The 24299-nt window shown below is 35.9% G+C and overlaps 1 protein-coding gene across 3 annotated transcripts in view; it reads left to right on the forward strand.

The window, feature by feature from the left end:
- The window catches only part of Epac (Exchange protein directly activated by cAMP), a 643268-nt gene that overhangs the window by 598403 nt on the left and 20566 nt on the right, over positions 1–24299 (forward strand). For all 3 annotated transcript variants that reach the window (XM_069827610.1, XM_069827611.1, XM_069827612.1), the window contains 9 exons: positions 330–381; positions 4548–4666; positions 6359–6590; positions 9500–9683; positions 13019–13164; positions 15329–15473; positions 16859–17038; positions 21261–21461; positions 23150–23288. In XM_069827610.1, coding sequence (XP_069683711.1) covers positions 330–381; positions 4548–4666; positions 6359–6590; positions 9500–9683; positions 13019–13164; positions 15329–15473; positions 16859–17038; positions 21261–21461; positions 23150–23288 — 1398 coding nt within the window. The remainder of the gene's footprint in view (positions 1–329; positions 382–4547; positions 4667–6358; positions 6591–9499; positions 9684–13018; positions 13165–15328; positions 15474–16858; positions 17039–21260; positions 21462–23149; positions 23289–24299) is intronic.

The following is a 24299-nucleotide window of genomic DNA, read 5'->3' on the forward strand; positions in this document are numbered from 1 at the left end:
GACGCGCTGGCCGTTACTCCACAGGTGTGGACTTCGAGATTTCCTCACTGTAAAGCGAATATCAGGTAATCTGATAGGTGGTTCTGGGATTCATCTCGCTATCACTATTAATACCGACGTTATATATAGAGTTGCTCTATTATCTTTAATTAACATAATTAAAAAGAAAGTTTTCCAATAAAATTGTTTATGGATACCTTAAAAATACGCTGTAAATTCCTTATGCATGGCATTTGGGACTATCTGTTTAATTATTCCCTCGCCATTGTGTTTGTTGATTCTCTTTTTAACAATTCAAACTTAATTTAATATTTTTCTTTTGATTTCAGAAAAACAAGGAGTACATGGGAGATATTGTTGCCAACAGCAAATTAAAAAATGGTATGTATATGTATTATTACTTTCATTATTGTTAAGCTTATATAAGGGAGGCGATGAACCTCCTGGTTCTCTAAACGTCACTTGTAAGTAACTAAGTTGTTTACTATTCCAACACGTATTAAAAAGTTTGGGATTACAAATATTTAATACAGTGTAAATGTAAGATACATTGAAATTTGTAGGGGAGAGTCGGGTAGTATCGGACATCGGGTAATATCGGACAGTGAGTTTCTTTCATCTGCCACACGATGATAGTACCTGATTGACATGGTTACGTTTCTGTGATGTCGCATAGAGAAACGTAACCATGTCATTCAGGTACTACCATATGGTGGTAGATGAAAGAAACGCACTGTCCGATACTACCCGATGTCCGATACTACCCGACTCTCCCCTAATACCAGTTTAAATTTACAAACAATGTTTGGTATTATACTAAAAATTTAGGAGATAATTAAACATGTGGACAATGACTTAAGAATTACAAGATGTATTTAAAGTTTCAAAGTGCTAATTCCTTAAAATATCTACAAGATAACTAAAACTGTAGAAGATGACAAAAAGTAGCAAGATATCTAGAAAAATTACAAGAATTGTATTGTTTTAAAATAATAGAAGATGTCTAAAAAAAATTGTAAGATGCTTATTGCTTTAAAATCAACAAGATAACTAAAAATTTAGGAGATAAGTAAAAGTTACAATATATCTAATAAGCTTACAAAATATTTATTGTTTTAAAAATCCGAAACAAAAAATGTAGTAGACAAATACAGTTATTCCTTAAAAGATCTACAAGATAACTAAAACTGTAGAAGATAACTAAAAATAGCAAGATATCTAGAAAAATTACAAGAATTGTATTGTTTTAAAATATTACAAGATATCTAAAAAAAATTGTAAGATGCTTATTGCTTTAAAATCGACAAGATAACTAAAAATTTAGAAGATAAGTAAAAGTTACAATATATCTAATAACCTTACAAAATATTTATTGTTTTAAAAATCTGAAACTAAAAATGTAGTAGACAAATACAGTTATTATAAGATACCAAAAAAATTGCAAGATGCTTATTGCTTTAAAAATAATTACACATGTTAACTTAAAATGTAGAGATGATACAATTTAATCCCATCCGATCTTTACCAGTCTTATTAAGTACACAGAAGATGCCTTTCTTGGAAATAACGAAACAACGCTTTTTGCATGCTTCTATTATTTTCACTTAACTGTACTTGGCATCGGAAAGGGTCGTAATGTACCCCTCCAAAAAAAGGCTCGATTTTCTTGGGCATTGCTGCTGTGAGACACCGTGCACTCTGACTATGAGATAACTCACTGCTGGTCTGTCACCTCGCGCCACAGTTCAGCTATCGTGTCACTCCTAACGCACATGACGTCATTCAAAAATTGTTTTAAGAGACTGGAAATAACACGTCGTATAAGATAACAAAAAATTACAATATACCTATTTTTATTAAATTTAATACTCATTGCACTAAAAATATAGTACAAGGTATCCATAAGATGACAGAGTAAACATTAGAATAAATTCTAAACATACAATCCTTATTCTTTTCTTCTCCTTCCATTTTTTAAACATTTCTTCGAGTGTTCTTTTATTGTCTCACTTCAGCTGTTTTTTTTTTCTTTTTCTTTTTTTTCGCTTATTTGTAAACCAAAGCTACTCATTTTTTCAATCTTGTTTTTTTTTTTTCATTTCTGAACATGTTCTTCTCATTTTTTCTTCGTGTGTACATTTTTTCCTTCATCTCCTATTGATATCATGTTCTCTTTCTTCCCTATTTTCTACTTACTGTCTCCATTATTCTTATTCTCTTTACTTTTACTCTTTCTCCAACTACACTGGTCAACAAAATTAAACAAATTTTTCGTTAAAAAATCACGAATAGGTGATTCTTATAGCATTTTTTGTGCTGATTTCAAATCTGTTTTCAAAATTATTCTATCACCCAAGGTTTTTGAGTAATTAGATGAAATGTAATTCAGACTTTTATCTAGTGTTAATATCTTGTAACATTTTACCTAAAATCATGTTTACTTATCTAAAACTTCTGTAAAATAGATTTTAGGCTATACTTGGCTTGAGAAACATCTCTTTTGAGTGTCCAGCAGTAGTCTGACAGAATAATTGAATTTCATTTTTCCTGGTAGCGCCTTTCCTTTTTAGAAAAATCCTGAAGAAAACGCTCCCCACGTTCTCTCACTACCCGAAGGTTTCGAGGACATATAAAATAGATGGGAATCCAAGAAGTTATTTAGAGAGACATATGACACCCCATCACGTCATAGTTCTGAATCAGCTCGCTGACAAATTCTCTGTAATCTTCTGATCTGTGGTTCCAAGAAAGTACGAGTAACAGTCTGTTGAATGATCCTTAGGTTCCCGGTATATCATTGGAACTGGAAAAGGCATATGACGGGATCCTTTCAGCCAACCAGTTAATAGAAGTATGTGAAGCACAACAGATTTCAGAGCCCCAGTTTCTGTCCTCCTCAATTTTTCAATCAAAATAACACTCGTAAGCTCTTTTAACTAGTGCAGTAAAAATTCGCCTGTGTGCTTTCAAAGTTAACTAACCACAATTTTAACAAAAATTGTTTATGTGATTTACACAGTATTTCGAGATATGTTTCACTTTATAAGATACTTTTACCAAAATTAAAATTAAAAAACACAGGTTATGAAACTTGTTTCATATAAGCTCCAACTAAGAATTAATACTAACTTTTAGAGTCTAATGAGAAATAAAATTCGTTTGTGCGAGATCGTGCGTATTTGCTTGGTTTCCGCACAAAACCAATCCGCGGAAAGTCTAAAATTCCACATTCAGTATTCCCAACCTAACACACATAACAATTTCCCTCTTCTTACCGCTTAAGTGACATATTGATTTTACTGCTTTAGGCTTTTAACATATTATTTTTAGAGACGTTCAATATAGTAATAATTATAAATTGGAAACTTACCACTGCAATTTCACCTAAATTGCACTGTTAATTATTGTTTTTAAATATTTTCAAAAATTAAGTAAACTCTACAACTCCACTAAAGTTACTGCATTCGTGATGCATGTAACATTAAGGAAGCCGTCTGTTTTAAGTTCGCATTTATAGACTGGGAGAAAAAAAAAAGACAGACGTATATCACGGCCTACTGGAGTATAGTAAACACAGAAAACATTTTAAAGCAACAATGTTGAAGATAGATATTTTTGTTTTGCAAATTTGCCGTCATTGAACAGAAACCAAGATGGAGATTTCATTGCAACTAATTAGAAATTCCTTTTTCAGGTATGTAATAAACGATCTTCGCACAAAATAATGTACGATACACGAGCGGTATGTTTTCTTTCAATTCTCGGAAATTAAAAAAGCTCAACTACGTTTCGCTTTTTCAAACTTTTCCTCGAACATGAAAACTTCAACATACCACTCTTGTAACGTATATTACTATTTTATGAATTCTGACTTCACAGGCAACAATAAAATTATCTAAAGTTATAGGCCAATCGCTAAAGCAATAAAATGAAATATTTTCTTTACATTAGTATGTTAAGGACTATAAAACTATAGCAATAAAAATAAACCAATGTTTCCAAAATTACAAAAACATAGTGGGTGGTAGAAAATTTCTGACTTCATTTTTGGAATCAGCAGATGAAATTCCACAAGAAACAACAGAAATTTTACATTTAACGAAATCATTGTTGACCAGTTATTTTTCTTCTGTTATTTCCACCATTCATCCCTTCATTCTTTCTTATTTTCCTATTTTATTTTTTCTCCTTTATTTCTTCCCTAATCCCTTTCACACGTTTTTCCTTGTTTATTTCTGGTTTTCCTTTCGCTATCTATGTTTTTTTACATTTTTTTAATAGTTTTGTTCTTTATGAATTTATTTTCCATCCCTTTCTCTTCCCTGTCTAACTCTAAACTTGTTTAACACACATTTCTGTTTATTTACTCATTTTCAAACCCTCTCTACATGTCTGCTTCACAGACCCCGTCTTTTTCCTTGACAGACGATGTTGTTCAACTCCTCTTGGCAGACTCCCTGGTCACAATGATTTGAATTCCTTTCCGTGAGTCATTGCTGCCATCTGGCGGGTCTCGGCTCTCATTGCTGTTTTGTTTGCCGTCGCAGGATTCGGACCCGCTGCTCTGGCCAAGTCGCCGTCCCCTACCCCGCAGTCACCGCCACCTTCGGCGTCGAGGCGACCCCTGAGCCCCGACAACCCCAACCCCAGCGTGCCCATCACGGAGGTGAGTGAAAACTTAACTGTTTTAATTTTCTCGTTTACGAAGTGTAAGAGAAAGTTTCGGCATGCTGCAAAAAAAAAAAAAAAAACAGTCGATTTCGATACTTTCGCGAAAATGCATGGTTCAGTATCCATAACAATGAAAATTGCTTTATGCTCGACCATGCCGAAATGTAGTAATTATACACCTGGTAGCAGTCCTTTAATGCATGTCATTAAAGTACACCTACTCATTAAAGTTCAGGTTTTCGATTATTCTCGGATATGCAATCGAAAGACAACTAGGGAAACGTCACGGAGGCTGGAAATCCAATACTGTCGCAGAAGGTTATGTTACTATAATAATTAGCGTTAATTGTAAATAATATTCAAATAAATTCAATTTGTCATGTCGTTTTTCTATGTCGAATTCAATTTCAAGGTTATATCAAGATTAATTTTTATCTTACTCTCTAGATTATATCAAGGTCGTCGACATTCGTTTCCCGGAAAAAAATCAATACTTTCGTGTCTGCGCATATCTCACAATTTATGAGGTAGGCTATTGCACTCACTCACATAACAATAACATCAATACTTATGAATAATTTCAAGTTAAAAATATGGTCGAGCATAAAAAGTCGTAAGAAAATTGCCTATAATGGTAATTAAGACGCTCGTATGAAAATTATGAAATTTGCTTGCGCTCGTTTCATAAACATCCTCGCGTCTTAATTACTACCATTATAGGCAAGTTTCATACGACTTTTTATGCTCGACCATATTTCTCAATAAAATCTGTAAAAGCTGTTCCTATTTCCTATAGCTGAATTGAATTCATTGACTCGGCATTTCTCTCCGATGTGTTAAGTGGAAGGAATGTGGCTTCCCATGATCTTTGTACTTGAGACGGCCATCTGAGTGACTCTGTAGGTCAGGGTCACCTGATGTGAGCGTAACTCTTTTGTTTACTAATCTATTTGCATCCAGTCTTGTGATCAACTCCATCATTCATTCCTGTATTGAAGCCAAGTACCAGAAATTTCATGGCTCTAAAACTTCCTAATGGCGTTCCACGTTAAAAGGATTCAGCTTGTAATATAATATTAATAACGGCATTGCAATTAAAATTGAATGAGATTTTGGACAAAAAAGCTGAGACACGTCAAACCTTGTTGTTAGAAGGGTATAATTTTTATGGAAACAAAATCTGTTTTTAAGGCTATTGCTGGGCGAGTTATGACGTTATTTAAAACATCAATACTGCAATAAAATTACATAATAAGATACCTACAAATATATAGGCACTTAATGAAACACAATTTAAACTTCAGATTAAGAGATGGCTACAAAATAATGAATGAATTTTTTTTAAATGATGTAGTATTTTAGTTAAATTTTATTATTTGTTTTACTCTTTTAATATTTTAATATTGACACATTGTTTTGTATATTATTACATTGACGAGGCCTCTTGTATTCTTGTACCTTCAGGCAAATAAAGAATATGAATATATTTAAATAATACAATAACATGACTTGCATAACTCCATCTTTCGCCGTTCCATTTGAAGGAACACTGGAGAACTTTCAAAACTGTCAGTTGCCCATTATCAGATACATCCTGCGTGCAACGGACCTCACAGAAAATGATGTGCTGAACTGTAGAATGGAATACGATGATGTGGAATGTGTTGATTGCGTGCCATGTGTGCAGTCTCCGAGTCCTCAGATGGCCGGGATCGGCTGGACGCTCCGCACGCTGCTGCTGGCCCACTGCTCGCCGACGGTGCTCAGGGACCACAAGTCCTCGAGCCGCGTGTACCGGCGCAGCGCCTCGGGCAGCGAGCTGGTGGACTGGCTCATGGCGCTCAGCCCCAGCATCCACACGCGCCACCAGGCCGCCGGCATGTGGCAGGCCTTGCTGGAGGAGGGCGTCATCTCTCATGGTGAGTGTACAGTACTGTCGTCGAGGGCTATGCGCTCCCTTAGGAAGGTCCTGAACATAGTTCGCTAGCTCAGTAACCGCTGTCAGGGTCTAAGATGATCATGCTTAATGAGTGCACGTTATGTTGAAAGTTAATTCACGTGACTGAAAGTCACCTTGAAACTCACTCTTAGTAAGGTTGTGAGTGTATTGTACCTGATGTTTCATGCAACTTTTCGTGTGAGTGAGTGAGTGAGTGAGTGAGTGAGTGAGTGAGTGAGTGAGTGAGTGAGTGAGTGAGTGAGTGAGTGAGTGAGTGAGTGAGTCTCAAAGTCGATTTTTTGTTGTGAGAGTTGGTTAGTTTAGTTAATTAGTTTAGTTTAGTTTCGTTTCTTTCATTCTTTCTTTCTTTCTTTTTTCTTTCTTTATTTCTGTCTTTATTTCTCTCTTTTTTCTTTCTTTATCTCTTTCTTTTCTCTTTCTTTATTTATTTATTTATTTATTTATTTATTTCTTCTTTCTTTCTTCGTTACTTTCTTCTTCCTTTCTTTCTTCTTTCTTTCTTTATTTTTTCTTTCTTCCTTTTTTTCTTTCTTTCTTCTTTCTTTATTGCTGTCTTTCTTCTTTCTTTCTTTATTGCTTTCTTTCTTCTTTCTTTCTTTATTTCTTTCTTTCTTCTTTCTTTCTTTGTTGCTTTCTTCTTTCTTTCTTTCTTTCTTTATTTTTTTCTTTCTTCTTTCTTTCTTTATTTTTTCTTTCTTATTTCTTTCTTTCTTCTTTCTTTATTTCTTCTTTCTTTCTTTCTTCTTTCTTTCTTTATTGCTTTCTTTCTTTCTTCTTTCTTTACTTTTTCTTTCTTTCTTTTTTCTTTCTTTCTTTCTTTTTTCTTTCTTTCTTTATCTCTTTCTTCTTTCTTTCTTTATTTCTTTCTTTCTTCTTTCTTTCTTTATTTATTTCTTTCTTTCTTCTTTCTTTGTTCATTGCTTTCTTTCTTCTTTCTTTAGTTCTTTCTTTATTTTTATATTTCTCCTTTCTTTCTTCATTTCTTTCTTCTTTCTTTCTTCTTTATTTTTTCTTTCTTCCTTTCTTTCTTTCTTTCTTTCTTTCCTTCCTTCCTTTTTTCTATCTTTCTTTGTCAGTTAATCTGTTGGTTAGTTAGCCAGATAGCTAAAATTGAGGGTACATGGTCTTCAAAATCAGCTATCGGCTTAGCTCAGGCGGTAGCGCATTTACCTACTGATCCGGAGTTGCGCACGGGCGTGGGTTCGATTCCCGCATGAATCGATTACCTGGTTGAGTTTGTTCGAGGTTTTCCACAAACGTAAGGTGAATGTCAAGTAACCTCTGGCGATTCCTCGGCCTCATCCCGCCAAATACCATCTCACTATCACCAATTCCATCGACGCTAAAAAAAACTCAGTAGTTGATACAGCTTCGTTAAATAACCAAGTAAAAAAATTGCCCTCAAACTCACTTCTCACGCCTGTACGTTATTGGATAAATGTGAGTAATTGGATAAATGAAACAATTTCGTGTCACCTTGATTAATATTCAATCAAATTTAATTAATAAAGCATAATTTGAATTGGAAAAAAAAGTAAAAATTATAGTAAACTAAATTTTGAGTATGCATGGTGCTCACACCTGCCTGTGGAGAGTGCACGTAGTGTTGAAATGACACTTTTTTTGAGAACGCACACGCTATTTAAAGTCTCTTTCACTTTGTGAGTGTACACGTTACTTGCTGTCACTTCTTGTTTTTTCTTTGCAAGTGAACACACCCTCGAACTTACTTCTTATGTGCACGTTGTATTCAAAATCACAGTTTCATTTTGAGTGTACACGGCGTTTAAACTTTCTTCAATTTGTGAGTGTACAAGTTGTTTTCTGTCACTTCCTGTTGTGAAAGAACACGTGCTCAAACTTGCTTTTCCTTTTGTTCATTTGTGTATGTACGTCCTACTTAAATTCGGTTTTACTTTATGAGTGTAGAAGTTTATATAGCTATATTATTTTAATGTACCGAAGTACATATGATATCTCCATGTAGATATTCTGCGTCATCATATGATGAAAGAGTAATGGAACGGAGAAAAATTCTCTCCGGCGCCGGGATTTGAACCCGGGTTTTCAGCTCTACGTGCTGATGCTTTATCCACTAAGCCACACCGGATACCCACCCCGGCGTCGGAGAGAATTTTTCTCCGTTCCATTACTCTTTCATCATATGATGACGCAGAATATCTGCATGGATCTATTATATGTACTTCGGCACATTAAAATAATATATATGATATGCGTAAATCTCTTCGTGATTTAAGACGGCGCTTATTCCGTCGGATCCCGGCCAACTAGTCACTCATAACGAGTGCACCTTAGCACATGTGTGGACTTCAGTCCTACGTTCATAGACATCTATGACGTAGTGCAGAGGGCGGCCACTAGAGGGAACCCAAGAGTTGGAACTTAATCTGAGACGATTCTGTCCGACGCCGGGGTGGGTATCCAGTGTGGCTTAGTGGATAAAGCATCAGCACGTAGAGCTGAAAACCCGAGTTCAAATCCCGGCGCCGGAGAGAATTTTTCTCCCTTCCATTACTCTTTCATCAAGTGTAGAAGTTGCTATCTCTCATTCTTTTGGGAATAAATACGCCCTCTTCTTATGTGCTTGTTGCATTCAAAATCATAGATTCAGTTTCACTGTGAGTGTACACGGTATTTATATTTAATCTCTAGCTGTGATTGCATTTATCGAACTCGTTGTGAGTGTATGTCTAAGTGGCCTTCTAACGCGCCTATCTTTGTGTGTGAAGTGTTACAATTTGTCTTTAATTCTGAATTTATGAGAGTATGCTGGAAAGTGAAGTGATGTAAACTCTGAACGTTTTTAAACACACCGATATTGACTGAAATTGATTTCCCTTGCTGTAGTGACAGGTGAACATCCCTTCAGGGACAAGGCTCTACTCTACAGATTCTGGCAGGATGAGGAAGGCGCGACAGACCTACCATCTGACGACGATATTGTAAGGGCTGAGGACCAGTTGAATGCGAGTTTATCCACGCTTGCGCAGAAGGGACCAGATGCAGCAATGAGGATGATACTGCGTAAACCGTGAGCATATTTTCCTACTTTTGTGTGATGTGGTCTATACGATGTTATTTCATTTGATGATGTTTTAATGAAAGATGCAAACACTTCAGAATTATTTTAGTTTTGTTTTCAAAAAGACTCCATCCTCCTTACACATTACTTACTGGCACAGCTTTCCATCTTGCCATAGCTTCCAAAACGGTTTTGGAATCTACATGGCATCCAGTGGCGGTTCCTCGGGGGAGGGAAGGGAGGAACGTCCTCCTCACATTTTCTTCTTTTGAAAGTAAATACCAAATAAAATATGTGCCTTGAAATTCGAGGAAGATTCGATAATTTTTAAGTTCACAGCTATAAGAAAAACTCGGTTGATCGAGTTTTAAACGACGCGCGCTCATGTGCTGTAGAAAACTTTGAGAAAGATGCGAGATTGTCTGTGTGGAGGAAAGGCACTCCATTCCTCCTCTACTGCAGTTAACACACATAGACAACAACGCACTAGCGGCCAGAGAAAGAAGCAGAGTTTTAAAGCAAGTAAGTGAACAGAGAGGGAGGAGATCCTCCTCTGAATCAGTCATGGGCGGGAAATAGAAACCGACTAGTCATGCAGTAAGCTCGCTACCGTTGCCACCTAACGATGTTGCATTCAACCGGACTATAACACATCTAGGAAGAGACACAACAAAAACAGTTTTAACGCAACGCTATGAAAGACACCATGTAAACTTTTTTTAAAATTATAAATCAAAAATATTATTCATTGCACTTTATATAAGCTACTATTCATGGTTTGAAACTTTTGTGGATATTTGAAAGTTAAAGTCGGGTTTATGTAAAACAAAGAGGAAGTAGTTCTACGTAGTTGACCCCTGAAATTCACTTCTATTCATTGTTTACTAGACAGGGCAACAGCCAAGTTGTCAGTTTTGTACAAATATATTTGAAACTGAAAGTAGGTACTCCAAACTACATCATTTTAATATAAAAAATTAATCAGCCACCGGCAGCTTTGAACAATAATGATAGTATGACTTTACAAGAACTGACATTCTTCAAAAGCATGTGATACTGAACTTGTAAAATGTACATGTGGCAACACAGACCACGTGGGTGGGTGCAGTGTTCTCGCTTTCCTCAGATTATTTCCCATTCCCATTTCCATTTCCGTAAAACGGTTCTGGTTACGAGTTAGTAGCTAGTCTCTTCCAACACGTGTGATGCTGTAGTGTGCTCTAAAAATGCTACGAGGTTGTGAATTTCCTTGTAATTGTTAATTTGCGCAATTATTCAACAATGAATGGAAGTGAAAAAATAATATATTTTGGACAATTTAGGAAACTCAGTTTACAAGAACAGATTATTGCTATACAGAAGGGAAGGCCAACACCAACACTACCTGGTCTTACATGTATGCATGTAGGCTAATTTGTAGCATGTTTCATTCAAGAAGGTGTCATTTCGTGCTGTTAACTTCTTTCCTCCTCTTAATAAATATGCAGGAGCCGCCACTGGTTTCAAAGTATAGAAATCTTTTATCAAAGATAACGAGATGCACTTACATTTTATAAAAGATCTTTTATCAAAGAAATTTTTATAAAAGAAAACCCATTACACTGTCATATATTTTATAAAAGATCTTTGTCAAAGAACTGTGATAGTGTAAATTGCGTAATCACATCATGCAGGCTTGTACTGTTCATGATTGTAGTTCAGCGGGCTAGGAGTAAAGCACATTGCATACCTAAGAGGGGTAACTTACGATGCAGTTTCTATCATCATTTTTACCCTGGAAGGTTAACATCTTAAGAGAAAGAGTTAAAATATGTATTTAAATAGGACTAGAGCTATTTAATTTTAACTCTGAACCTTCTGCCAACAATATAATAAGTGAAACCTAGTAGGAAAATATTGCCATAATAAGAGGTTTAAGGTGTTGATTGGGTTCAAGTCCATCGAGAACCTATTAATCATTAATCTTAATATATAAAATTGAATGTGGGTATGTATGTATATATGTATGTATGTGTGTATGTTCTCTCTATAAATCTACACGCTTTGACCGATATGTGCCGAAGTTTGCACATTTAACCTTCATAACCAGGAGAAGAACATAGGCTACATTAAAATTGTGCAAATGGAAGTTAAACTAATTAAAATTATAAAAAATAAAAATATATAGATCAAATATTCATGCATAATATTAAAATGCAAAATCTTCTGCAGTCAATTGTTTCTTATTATTGTCTGTTGTATTCAACATCGACTTTCACGAGGCCATGGAAATTTTAACACGAAATTAAATTACATTGTTGTTACAGATCATGAAGGCTAAAACTAGATAATTCATGCAATAAGTGTCTTTACGCAGTCCAGGACCGTATTATGAATTCCTCGATGCAGTTTTGTAGATAGTGAGCAGATTGTTTTATACAACTGAATTCTAGAATTCTTTGAAACTACAAGGATTGCCACCACATAATTTACTTAATATTGAATAACCAATAGTACTATTGCGAAATATTGACCCACCAAAATTATGCACGAATTAGAATTGGTGTGAAAAACTCATACGAAACTTAATAGAATTGGCAATATTAATTGCAAAAATAAAAGGAGATGTTTTTATTTCACGCATTGCTAGGATACTCATTCAATTTTAAGCAACTGCAATTTCAATGCCACTAGGATTTGTAATGGCCATATTAAAATGAAGGTCAAGGACAGTACAGTATATATTGATTCGATGCTGAAACTGATCAGAAATAGGAGAAGGAATTACATATATTTTCGTTGGGTTTTACTTTGTTTATAGTTTGATTTTTCTATTACTTTATTTGTATTTCTGGTGGTGTGGAAGAGAAGGCCTAATGGGCTTAACTACAACAGAATAAATAAGTAAATAAATAAATAAAAATAAATAAATAATAATAAATAAATAAAAACAAATAAATAAAAACAATAAATAAAAACAAATAAATATATAAATTTAAAACAACAGTTTAACGTCAAGCACATGATGAAAGGTTTTCTTTTCGGTGCCTGATTTACAACTGTTTTAAATTGAGTTAATCCTAGCAGGCATTTGGCTAAGGAGTTCATTAATTCATGTAAGTGACGTTAAGTAAAGATTCATCTTTATGGGCGAGGAAAGCTTAGTAAAGACAATTCGTTTTGGTTGTGTATAGTTAGGTTTCCGCGATTTCCGAAAATTTAATAACCAGTTTAATTAAAAATAGAAGCAGAAAGGAAAACCCGGGCAACGCCGGGTGCTTTTAGCTAGTATATTATAATTTGTTGGTAGGTTTGTAAGGCAAGCAATGAAACAGTCTTTTATCATTTTGTTTCCATGGTTACAGGTCGCATGAAAGGACGCAAGATGATCTGGAGACCATATACGAGGAATTGCTGCATATTAAAGCGTTATCTCACTTGTCCAACTCTGTCAAGCGGGAGCTGGCAGCGGTTATAGTCTTTGAGGCCCATCCACATGCTGGAACTGTGCGTAAGTACGCAGAAACCGTCAGTATTCAATCAAGCAGAGCTTTAGTGTGATTATATTCGCAGATGAACATCGCCAGTGGTAGTCGCCATGGTTACTAAGTTACCGGTACTATTAGAGTTGCGGCCTTGTAAAATATTCGTCCTGTAGTTTTAGTAGGATAGAAAATCGAGTCTTCTACGGTAGAAATCGCCGTAGAATTAATAGTAATGGTCAGAAAGGAAACTTGAATGCATGTATAGGAATGGAAGTTTTTTTTTTTTTTTTCAATTAAAGCTTATAGAATCGTATACAGAGTGAACTGTAAGTAACGTCATTAATTTCAACGGGTTACTCTTTGATATATTTCAAACAAAAATGTATAATACAATTTTATTCGTTTTTGCTGCCTTTTCGAGATAAAAAATGTTTTATATGAAACATTTGATAGCATGTTTTGGGAAAGCTATTGATTGAATTTCCATTATGCTCAATCAATTTAAGAGAGCAAACAAAAACACACACAAGATTGCAACCTCATTCAAGAAATTAAATTACAACATCGCATACAGAACAAATAATAATTACTCTACAAAAACATCTCAACACACAAACAACACAAACAAACGAATACAACCACACAGGCGTATACAAACTCATATACATAGGACAGACAGGCAGATCATTTCAAACACGTTACAAAGAACACATCACAGCCATAACAAAATTACAAAACACATCCACATTGCAGAATACGTCACAAATGCTAACCACGCCTACAGAGACATCAACACAGACATGGAAATTCTACACATCCAAGCAAAAAGCCAGAAACTAAACACACTAGAACAATACGAAATATACACACACAAAAACACATCCAAATGAAATTCTCAACACACAACTCAATTTCAGAACACACACTCTGACTCCACATTACACTACACAAACACACCCCCACAGGAAACAAAACAAAAGGTGCCAAGACCCGCAACAACCAGTTCTGAATAAGACCCATAACAGGTCGAAACATGTTAACCAGGTACGATAGAATTTAACACGTGAAAGACATATAATACATATTCCGAATCCAAATGTACTTACTCAGTTAAATGTTCAATTATTGAATTACTGATATGGAGGGGGGGGGGAAGTCAAATTCGGAGAGCGACCATTCTCTCCAAGTCAAACCTATGTGTACATTTTGATTACACAACTTTTAACATTATATCACTCCGGAATATGTATGATAAGACTTTCTTGTGTTAAATTCTAACATAGCTTGTTTACATGTTTCGACCTATTATGGGTTATCCTCAGAACTGTCATTGTTGGTCTTGGCGCCTCTTGTTTTGTTTCCTGTGAGGGTGTGTTCGTGTGGTGTAATGTAGAGTCAAAGAGTGTGTGTGTTCTGAAATTGAGTTGTGTGTTAAGAATTTTGTTGGGGTGTGTTTTCGTGTGTCTGTATATTTCATATTGTTCTAGTGTGTTTAGTTTCTGGCTTTTTGGTTGGATGTGTAATATTTCCATGTCTGTGTTGATGTCTCTGTGGGTGTGGTTATCATTTGTGATGTGTTCTGCATATGTGGAGATGTTATGTAATTTTGTTATGGCTGTGATGTGTTATTTGTAACAAGTTTGAAATGATCTGCCTGTCTGTCCTATGTAGAAGTTGTTGCAGGTGTTACATTTGAGTTTGTATACGCCTGTGTGGTTGTATTTGTTTGTTTGTGTTGTTTGTGTGTTGAGATGTTTTTGTAGAGTACCGGTATTATTTGTTTTGCATGCGATGTTGTAATTTAATTTCTTGAATGAGGTTGCAATTTTGTGTGTGTTTTTGTTTTCGTATGTCTGCAGAATAAGTTTTGGAAATATGAGTAAGTTGAGAGGTCGTGTTGCAAAATTTTTGAGGTTAAGAGATTCTAAAATCTGGAAGTTTGAATTTTAGTAGTTTAGAAATTCGGGAAGACTAGAAATAAGATACAAAGAAGGGTATAAAATGAGTTGTTTTATGTATGCAAGATTCAGGAGAACATAGGTTTGAGTGCTTTAAACGTTTGCAAACATAGGTTATGTGTTTCTATGCTGGAATGCCCAGATTTTCTTTAAAAAGTCTTTAAATTATTTTGCTTTTGAGAGAGAATATTAGAAGATAATGTACTCATAAAGTTATATTGTTGTATTGCAGTGTTCAATCAAGGTGACGAGGGGCGCTCGTGGTACATCATCCTGCGAGGCTCGGTGGACGTGGTGATCCATGGGAAGGGTACCGTCACCACACTGCAGGAGGGGGATGACTTCGGCAAGTTGGCGCTCATCAACGATGCCCCCAGGTACTACTGCAATGAGCAAATTTAACTAACATTATTAGGGCTCTGTTGTAGTTCTTGGTTTCCATGCAGATATTGGATCTGAGGTTAGCAGGTTCAAAACTGGTAAAGTGACAGATTTTAAAGGGCAGTAAAATCCTTAGTTTGGCTACCTTTGGTAGGGAAATAAAGCTGTGGTCACTTAGATGAACGGCACGTAAAAGAACCCTGATGGAAGGCTCCAGGAAATATTTGTCTACCATTTTCTCACCCACATTAAATTAATCCATACACGGGTTTATGTAATGTGACCAGACGTCCCATTTTGAATAAGACAGTCCCGTTTTCAGACATTCCATCTCATCTCGGTGTTGCCACAGTTCTTGTTGGGGTGTCTGTTAGTCCCTTTTTTTGTTGGAAAATGCAAAAACGAATCTTGCTAACCAATAATCCAAAAGTGAATGATGTTGAAATGTGTATAGATATCATTACAAACGTTTCTGGAAATTCCAAGATTGATGACAAAGCCATGTTCAATTCAGTGACTGGGGGAAAAGGGTCTTAAGTAAAAATTTTATACTTTTCAGGAGAGCAGTAGAAAGATTTAAATTGGTGTCAATTATAGAGTTTCTTAATTAATAGGTTTTTCTTGGACATTATATGTTTATATTTCTTCTAAAATAGGTAATGTTGTTCATTTAACAATTTTCTTGATTATTTCCAAAAATAGCCGCACTTAAGCCCTTTTAAGACTAGAATTCAAACTGAGTAGAAGGGACTATTTAAACATAAGACCTTTTTCATGTCAAAATAAATGAGAAATGTAAATTATTAGGAATGCAAAATAGGTCTTAAACAATTATAGGACTGTTTACCCTGGTACTTAAAGTTTTAAAAGGAAAGGACATCAGTATGTGATAAAATGGCTAAAATACAAGTTAGACCTTTTTAATAGGGAAGCATGGAAAGTTAACATGTGATGGTTTGTAAGGAATAAAGTATTAAACATTCTTAAGTCCTTTACTCTGTGTGTGCTCGATTCAAAAAGTACTTAGGACATTTGGTAACGCTCTATAAATCCAGTCAGGAGCCTTATTTGACTTTAGCCGTTTTACCAGATTGTAGAGAATTGTTTCCGCTTTCAGAATATATAAAAATCTCATTTTCACAAAAAATTGACTTAAGACCTTTCTCCTCCCGGCCACAGAATTAATTTGTTTATATAATAATTAAGAAGGACAGAGTCACTAAATGGAAAAGGGAGGAGAAGGAAGTCCATATGAGTTGGACAAAAATAATCCAGCATTTCTCCTCTCAACACTTGTCATTCAGAAACAATGCTAACATTGTACAGTATATTTAGCTGTTTGTAAGTTCTAAGTTAAAAAATTTCTGATTCAATTTTTCAGGGCTGCCACCATTGTGCTGCGGGAGAACAACTGCCATTTCCTCCGCGTGGACAAGGAGAACTTCAACCGCATCCTGCGAGATGTGGAGGCCAACACAGTGCGCCTCAAGGAGCACGGCCAGGACGTGCTGGTGCTCGAGAAGATCTCCGCCACGCACAGCGTCGCATATTCACATTTTAAGTGAGTGGACAGCACTGCCACTTCTGTAACAACATTCATGATTACCATTAAATCATGAGTATTACCAGTTATAAATAGCATTATTACCATAATAACTATTGTGACTTTTATTTCAAAACAATAATGTAACTTTTATTGTCACAACAATAATCACTTTCTATAATTGAATTTAAACACTCCTGTCAACAATGGGATTTCTACTCCACACAGCAACACAGTATTAAAAATTTAAGAGACATGATGGGGCCGATAAGCTAATTACTATAAATGACAATTAAAATTTATTACATGTGCCGTCTATGCTTATCCTTATTTAACAAATATATTGGTTATACAATATTTTGTTACATGATATATCTATTTAAACGTTTTCGGCTCTATGGAGCCATCATCAGAAACAAGTAAGCCCATATGTATGGTGTGAGTACATTATATGTAGCCGTGCAAGTAAACTCAATTAATATTAAAATTTAAAATGACATGTTTCTATGTAAAATCAATAATTGTATGGCAGAAATTACAATATAAATACAAAGCGGCTCTATGGGCCGTAATAAAGTGTTACAATTGCTGAAGATAAAATTAACTAAAATACTTTAAAATTGTTAAGATCAGAATTAATAGTCGTCCAGCTTGATGGTTATGTAGCTTTCCATATTTGGTGGGGCGACAGCTGTGGGGAAGAAAGTATCAAATGTAATATCTATACTCAAAAATTTCAATGATGCTCGTTACCAGAACAAAGTATATACATATCTCAATGCTATTAATGCCAAGATCTTAATAATTCACATGAATCTATTACAGAACATCTCGTGTAGAGATTTTATATGTACGTAAGCGCACGGAACAGTTGTTTATTAGCTAAAAGTTTGAACTATTAATTATTAAGGGGGCAAATTTATACAAATTAATAAGAGAAAACGTAAATGACTGTGTCTTAGATTAAAACTGTATGAACTGCAACTTACTATGATGAATGAGGATGTGTTCTTGAGTTCACTGGAGGCAGAAAGCAACTGGTCGGTGCGCTCCATGTACAAAAATTACGTAAACTATGTCACAGCTGATGGAGGAAGGGGGGGAGAGTAGTGGTAAGTTGAAAACCCATCACGTGTACTGTGTGCGTTCAGATTGAATAACGGATTTTACATAGAAACATGTCATTTTAAATTTCAATATTAATTGAGTTTACTTGTACGGCAACATACAGTGTACTCACACCATACATATGGGCTTACTTGTTTCTGATGATGGCTCCATAGAGCCGAAAACGTTTAAATAGATATATTATGTAACAAAATATTGTATAACCAATATATTTGTTAAATAAGGATAACCATAGACGGCACATGTAATAAATTTTAATTGTCATTTATAACACAGTATTAGTTATTGCACTCCACAGACGACAATGACAATTCACTTGGATTGTTGAGAACAACAATGTACTGCTAATCTTAACTAATGTTCACAAAGCACTATTTACAAAACAGAACTGTCAGTTCTCAGTTCACAGTTCGTTGCCTTGGCTAGTTCTTCTAGCTCATTCACTCAAGTTCACAGTATATCGAACCCAAGACTTCTAGAGACAGTCCACTGCACTCGAACTCAGGACTTCCGGGGACAGTCCGCTGCACTCGAACTCAAGTCTTCCAACTGCATTGCTTCCGCCTGGACGCTGCTCAAGTTCACTCACGTGTCGAAACCTAGACTCCTGGCTGCTGACTCACAAGTTGTGCTCGCTGTCCAACTACTACTGGCCGGCTCCTTCGCGTCTCCTATTTATCAGTTAAACCACACTTTCCAGAAACTACGATTCTGGAAGTTTCCGTTTCTGGTGTCTTCCACCTGTTACTCGCGGCTTCTGTTTCCGCACGATTCTGTTCGGGAGGTTTCGTTCCTCCTCTTCACCTCGCGCAGCGGGGCACCGGCAGCTTTGCCTCCCCCTTGCTTTGCGCCACACCGCACCTCCCCTTGACCTCTCGGCATGCAGACGTTCCCCTTACGTCCATCCCCTCCAGACCCATGCAGCTGCAGCCTCCCTCGCTGCACCGTGATCGACTCCCGGCTGTCACACTATCAACATTACCGCCATTGTAATCATTATCATTAGGGAGCGAATTTTTATGTACTAAAAGCTGAAAAAGGCATCAAGATACTTGAGTGAATATAATATCGGTTAAAACCGTTTTAAGGCCTTGTTCACAACACTATGAACTCTAACATAGGAGAGCAAGCTCACATAAACTGGGGAATGAATCTAGAGAAGTATGCTTGCTATTTGTAAATAACAGTTGAGACCGTTCATTTCAACTTGTGTTTGAAAAGTTGTTGTTGTTTTCTAATGCCAGGCGTTTGACAATAAAGTCATTTGACCTCTTGCACTCCAATATTTTTCGAAGATATTATCATGGTCAGCCACTGAAGCACAGATTTTGTGGTGTTCCGAATCCATTTCTTGGTTTGAGTTGCACAATGGGCAGTTAGGGGACTGATATATTCCAATTCTATGCAGGTGTTTGGCCAAACAATCATGGCCTGTTGCCAATCTAAATGCAGCTACAGACGATTTTCGTGGTAAATCGGGAATTAACTGTTCATTATGATGCAGAGAGTTCCATTTTTTCCCTTGAGATTGTGTTATCAAATTTTGTTTGTTGAAGTCTAAGTATGTAGATTTAATAAATCTTTTCACAGAGTAATACGTAGATTTAGTAACAGGTCTGTAAGTAGCAGTGCTGCTCTTCTTTGCTAAAGCATCCACATTCTCGTTTCCCAGGATTCCACAATGGGATGGAATCCATTGGAATACAATTCTTTTATTGAGTGATATTAATTGAGAGAGCATTTTAGTTATTTCTGCTGTTTGAGATGAAGGTGTGCGTTTAGAGACTATGATAGAATAGCTGCTTTGGAGTCTGACAATATAACTGCATTCTTAAATTTATTGATGTGGCATAGAAGATTCCTGAAGTGAACACTGCTTTTGAAACTACCCATAAGTCTGCACGTCAGCGGTAGGTCTAGCCAGTATGGAGTGACACTAACTTCGTCAATTTAACAGTGAACACGGAGTTGTGTCATTTGCTACATAATTTTTTCTTTTGTACAAAAAAAACAAAAATGTCTCACTTTGAAATTCAGCGGTATTATTTATACCAGAGAGGAGTTATTGCTTGCTAGTTTCTAACTATAACCAGTTGGAATATTAGCTTTTAGTACATAAAAATCCGATCGCAGTTATTTTGCCTTTATTAATATCCTCACAGTTGTCAGAATGCATCACCACAATAATTATCAACATTATCATCGTTAATATCACACATATATTAGCACTAACATCATTATAATAATTAATAGCATCATTGTTACTACGATAAATAGAAAAATGTCTTTTTATCCAACGGCAAGACCCTTAACTTGCCATTATTCGCCCTGGGCCTGCCAGCGGGCTCGTAGATGTTGCTAGTCCTGAGAAGCATAGACCATTTAGTTCGTCAGAGACTATCCAGAGTGCACTACAGGTAATGGATCTATATTCCACTCGTAATTAATTATGATGATGGAGAACTGTTGAGATGTCACAGGCAAACCGTAGCACCCAGAGAAAATTCCTGTCTTATCTGGACCACAGGCTTGTCCAACACAAGTTATAAATTCAGGGTAGATTTTAACCCAGATATCATTGTAATTATATGCATTGTCATTATTGTCACCATCGTACGATTAATATTATAGGCATTGTATTAGGCAATATATACATTTGAAGATTTCTCCTTATGTTTTCAAAACTCATTTAGCCTATATAAAAATTTGTAAGTTCATTTCGCTAGTTATCTCCTGTCCTTTTTACTAGAAGTAAATTACAGTTAGGAATAAATGTTAATATTTTTTTTATAAGTGTATATTATTTTTGGGAGTGTTTTTTGTAAGTAATTTTATGAGGTTGTTATTGATATGCTGATAAATTATTTGTACGAATTACGAATTTTCTAGTGTCCTGAATGAATTTTATTGTGCTTATAAGTTATAATAAGAACTATAAAAGTATTTCTGTAGCGAAAGAGGTCCATAATAAATTGATATGTTAAAATTGGCCTTACATTTATTCATATACTATATTATAAAGTTTTTTTTTTTGAGTGACATATACAGTAAAAAACGAAAACAGAAAATCCAATTGACAAAATTCTTACGAATTTGAGAATTTGTGTTGCAGGTACACTGTGATGGCGGGGACGCCACAAAAGATGCTGGAACATCTTCTGGAAACCCGGTTAGATGGGCGCGGAGTTGGAGGCAGTGTGGGGGGCAGGGACAGTCTTCCCTCCACAGCCAGCGATCCCTTCCTCGAGGACTTCCTCCTCACACACATTGTGTTCATGCCAACACACCAGTTGGTCACAGAGCTCGCCAGGCAATATCCTTTACAACAAGCAGTTGAATAATTTTGACACGCCATGAAGGCATTTGGAGGGCTCTCTGCTTTCTTGACCTCTGTACTAAAATGTGGCCAACACGATGCTTCGACCTTCTTTTACCCCTGGAAAGACTCAGTACCAGTACTCAATTGGATAGAAAGCTGAGAGAACATTGGGGCTATTCTGGAAGTTTTGGCGACGAGAGAAATCTTGCAACCACCTAAGTTTGAACCCGCTACCTTCCAGTCGGTACCCAGTTGCAATCAAACGAATCATCCCAAAGAGAAAGGGCACAAGTCCAAAATTCTGAAAATTGAGATCTCAGAGAGCAAACGTTTTCAGAGTGTCATCATTCTGTATTGAAAAGGCACATGTCAATCAAATGGTAGTTTAATAACAGGTATCGGTATAGGAAAATTTTGTTCTCTGGAGAAAGGTTCTAAGTCCAAGACTTCAAACCTTCCATAAGATTTTACATATTCGCAATTTTGAATGCTTATGATTTCTTGGTAACTTATAAATAGTTGCTAATTTATTGTTGTCACATAGACATATTGCATAATTTGTATTTTTGTGTATTTCAAAATTTGGTGGCCATTTTATTTTAAGAGAAATTAATTTCAGAGCAAACTGCATCAAGAGATATTCATAGGGACAAAAAGTTGCTTTTGGTAATTAGAAGTTTGCTGCGTTTTGTGTACGATTCTGAGAAGCCAGATCGCATAGTGACATATACCACTGTTAATGGAGCTGTTATAAGCACTTTCAAGCTAACCAATCAAGGAAAAGAATCCCTGTCCTCCCCACCAAAGTAGTTTCCACCCAAATAAAATTTGTATAAAAAGGTCCAAATAAATTACATCAGCAAAAGTTCTCCACTACATACATCAGGAATGTGAAGAATTCTACATTGAACTTATTAACAGTGACTGAATATCTTGTTAAAATCAACAGAAAGGATACAAGTCCAAAATTATAATTATTTAATAACTTCCCAAAAATTTTTATTAAGAGTTGTACTTGTGACATATAGAACAAAATAAAAGGAAGGCACTAAAAAAATCATTTTTATTCCAATGAATCCTATAGTGGCTCATAACTTTTTTTAAATTCCCACAACTTTCAAAAACTGGACTGAAGACCTTTCTTTTTGGGACAATTCAAGTAAAAGTGTTCATCAAATATTTGAAAAGAAATGTATGCTTGTGTGCTTAATTGTTCATATCTTGTTTTAACTATCATAAACTAATTGTTTGATTTCAAAATTCTGATGAATATTGAGTATAAAAAGTATTTAGTTTAATCCTAATTTATCATCTTTCATTACACGAATACTTAAAAAAAAAAAAAAAATCATTTTATATTTACAAGTTAATAAGTTTCATTTCTGCCACCACACACAGAAGCTACACACTAATTTATTATTATTATTATTATTATTATTATTATTATTATTATTAATGCTTGACACAACACCACCTCTTAACACAAGATGGGAGAGAGTAAGATAAATTATATCCACTTTTCTAGCAGCAAACAAACCCTGTCTCAGAGAATATGTAGCAGAGAAATTGCATAGAACAATTTCTATAACAGCTTCATGTAATGAAAGTTGTACAGTGTTGATAGAAAATTGGTCTGTATTACTGAAGATGTTAAACTTGATTTTTCCTTGACTCAGAAGCACTTACCGAATAGATTCTCCAAGCCAAGACCGAGAGTTCCTGCTAGCTTGTAAGAGACGCGTAGTGCAGTTTGTCCATCGCTGGGTCATCACAATCAGACATCCTGTGTTCGACGACGCCAGCTCACTTGCATTTCTGGAAGTAAGTCATACATAACTTTCATAAGTGTATGTACCATCCTTTTCAATATTATTTTTATTTTCTCTGTCTCCAATGAAATGTCGAAATTATTATTGTGTTCTCAGGAAAAAGACTATACAAACGTACTGTAAAGGTAAAAAGGTAAAGGTATCCCCATAACATGCCATGAAGGCACTTGGGGGGCATGGAGGTAGAGCCCCATGCTTTCCATGACCTCGGCACTAGAATGAGGTGGTGTGGTCGGCACCACGCTCTGACGGCCTTTTACCCCCGGGAAAGACCCGGTACTCAATTTTATAGGAGGCTGAGTGAACCTCGGGGCCGTTCTGAAAGTTTGGCAACGAGAAAAAATCCTGTCACCACCTGGGATCGAACCCCGGACCTTCCAGTCCGTAGCCAGCTGCTCTACCAACTGAGCTACCCGGCCGCCCCATACAAACGTACTGTAACCTTATTAACACACATTATTATTTCTGGGTTTAGTAAAGAAAAAAGTCAAATTTCCAGGTAAATTTATTGGCTGATCATATCCAGCCTGAACCCAAAGTCTATCAGATTCACTGTAACATCTCCACAGTAAACATACAAATAACATATTTTACTATCGTATTTTAATGTTTTCTAATAGGGAAGTGCGTCATCAGAAAATTTATTAAAATCCTCAAGTCTGTTCAAAGAGTATATTTAATTAAGGTAAAGATATTCTGTTTACATGCCACAAAGACGCTTGGGGGACATGAAGGTAGAGCTCCATGCTTTTATACCAGTACTGGAATTAGATGGTGTAGTCAACAATACTCTCCGACCTTCTTTCACTTTCGAGAAAGATCCGGTACTCAATTTGATAGGAGGCTGAGTGAACCTCGGGGCTGTTCTGGAAGTTTTGGCAACGAGAAAAATCTCGTCACTACTCGGGATTAAACCCAGGACCTTTCAGTCTATATCCAATTGCTCTACCAACTGAGCTACCTGGCCGCCTTGGAATTAATTATACTGTCCTCGAAAGTCCGT

Source organism: Periplaneta americana, chromosome 6 (genome assembly GCF_040183065.1).
Source record: "Periplaneta americana isolate PAMFEO1 chromosome 6, P.americana_PAMFEO1_priV1, whole genome shotgun sequence".
In the NCBI taxonomy this organism is placed as follows: Eukaryota; Metazoa; Arthropoda; class Insecta; order Blattodea; family Blattidae; genus Periplaneta; species Periplaneta americana.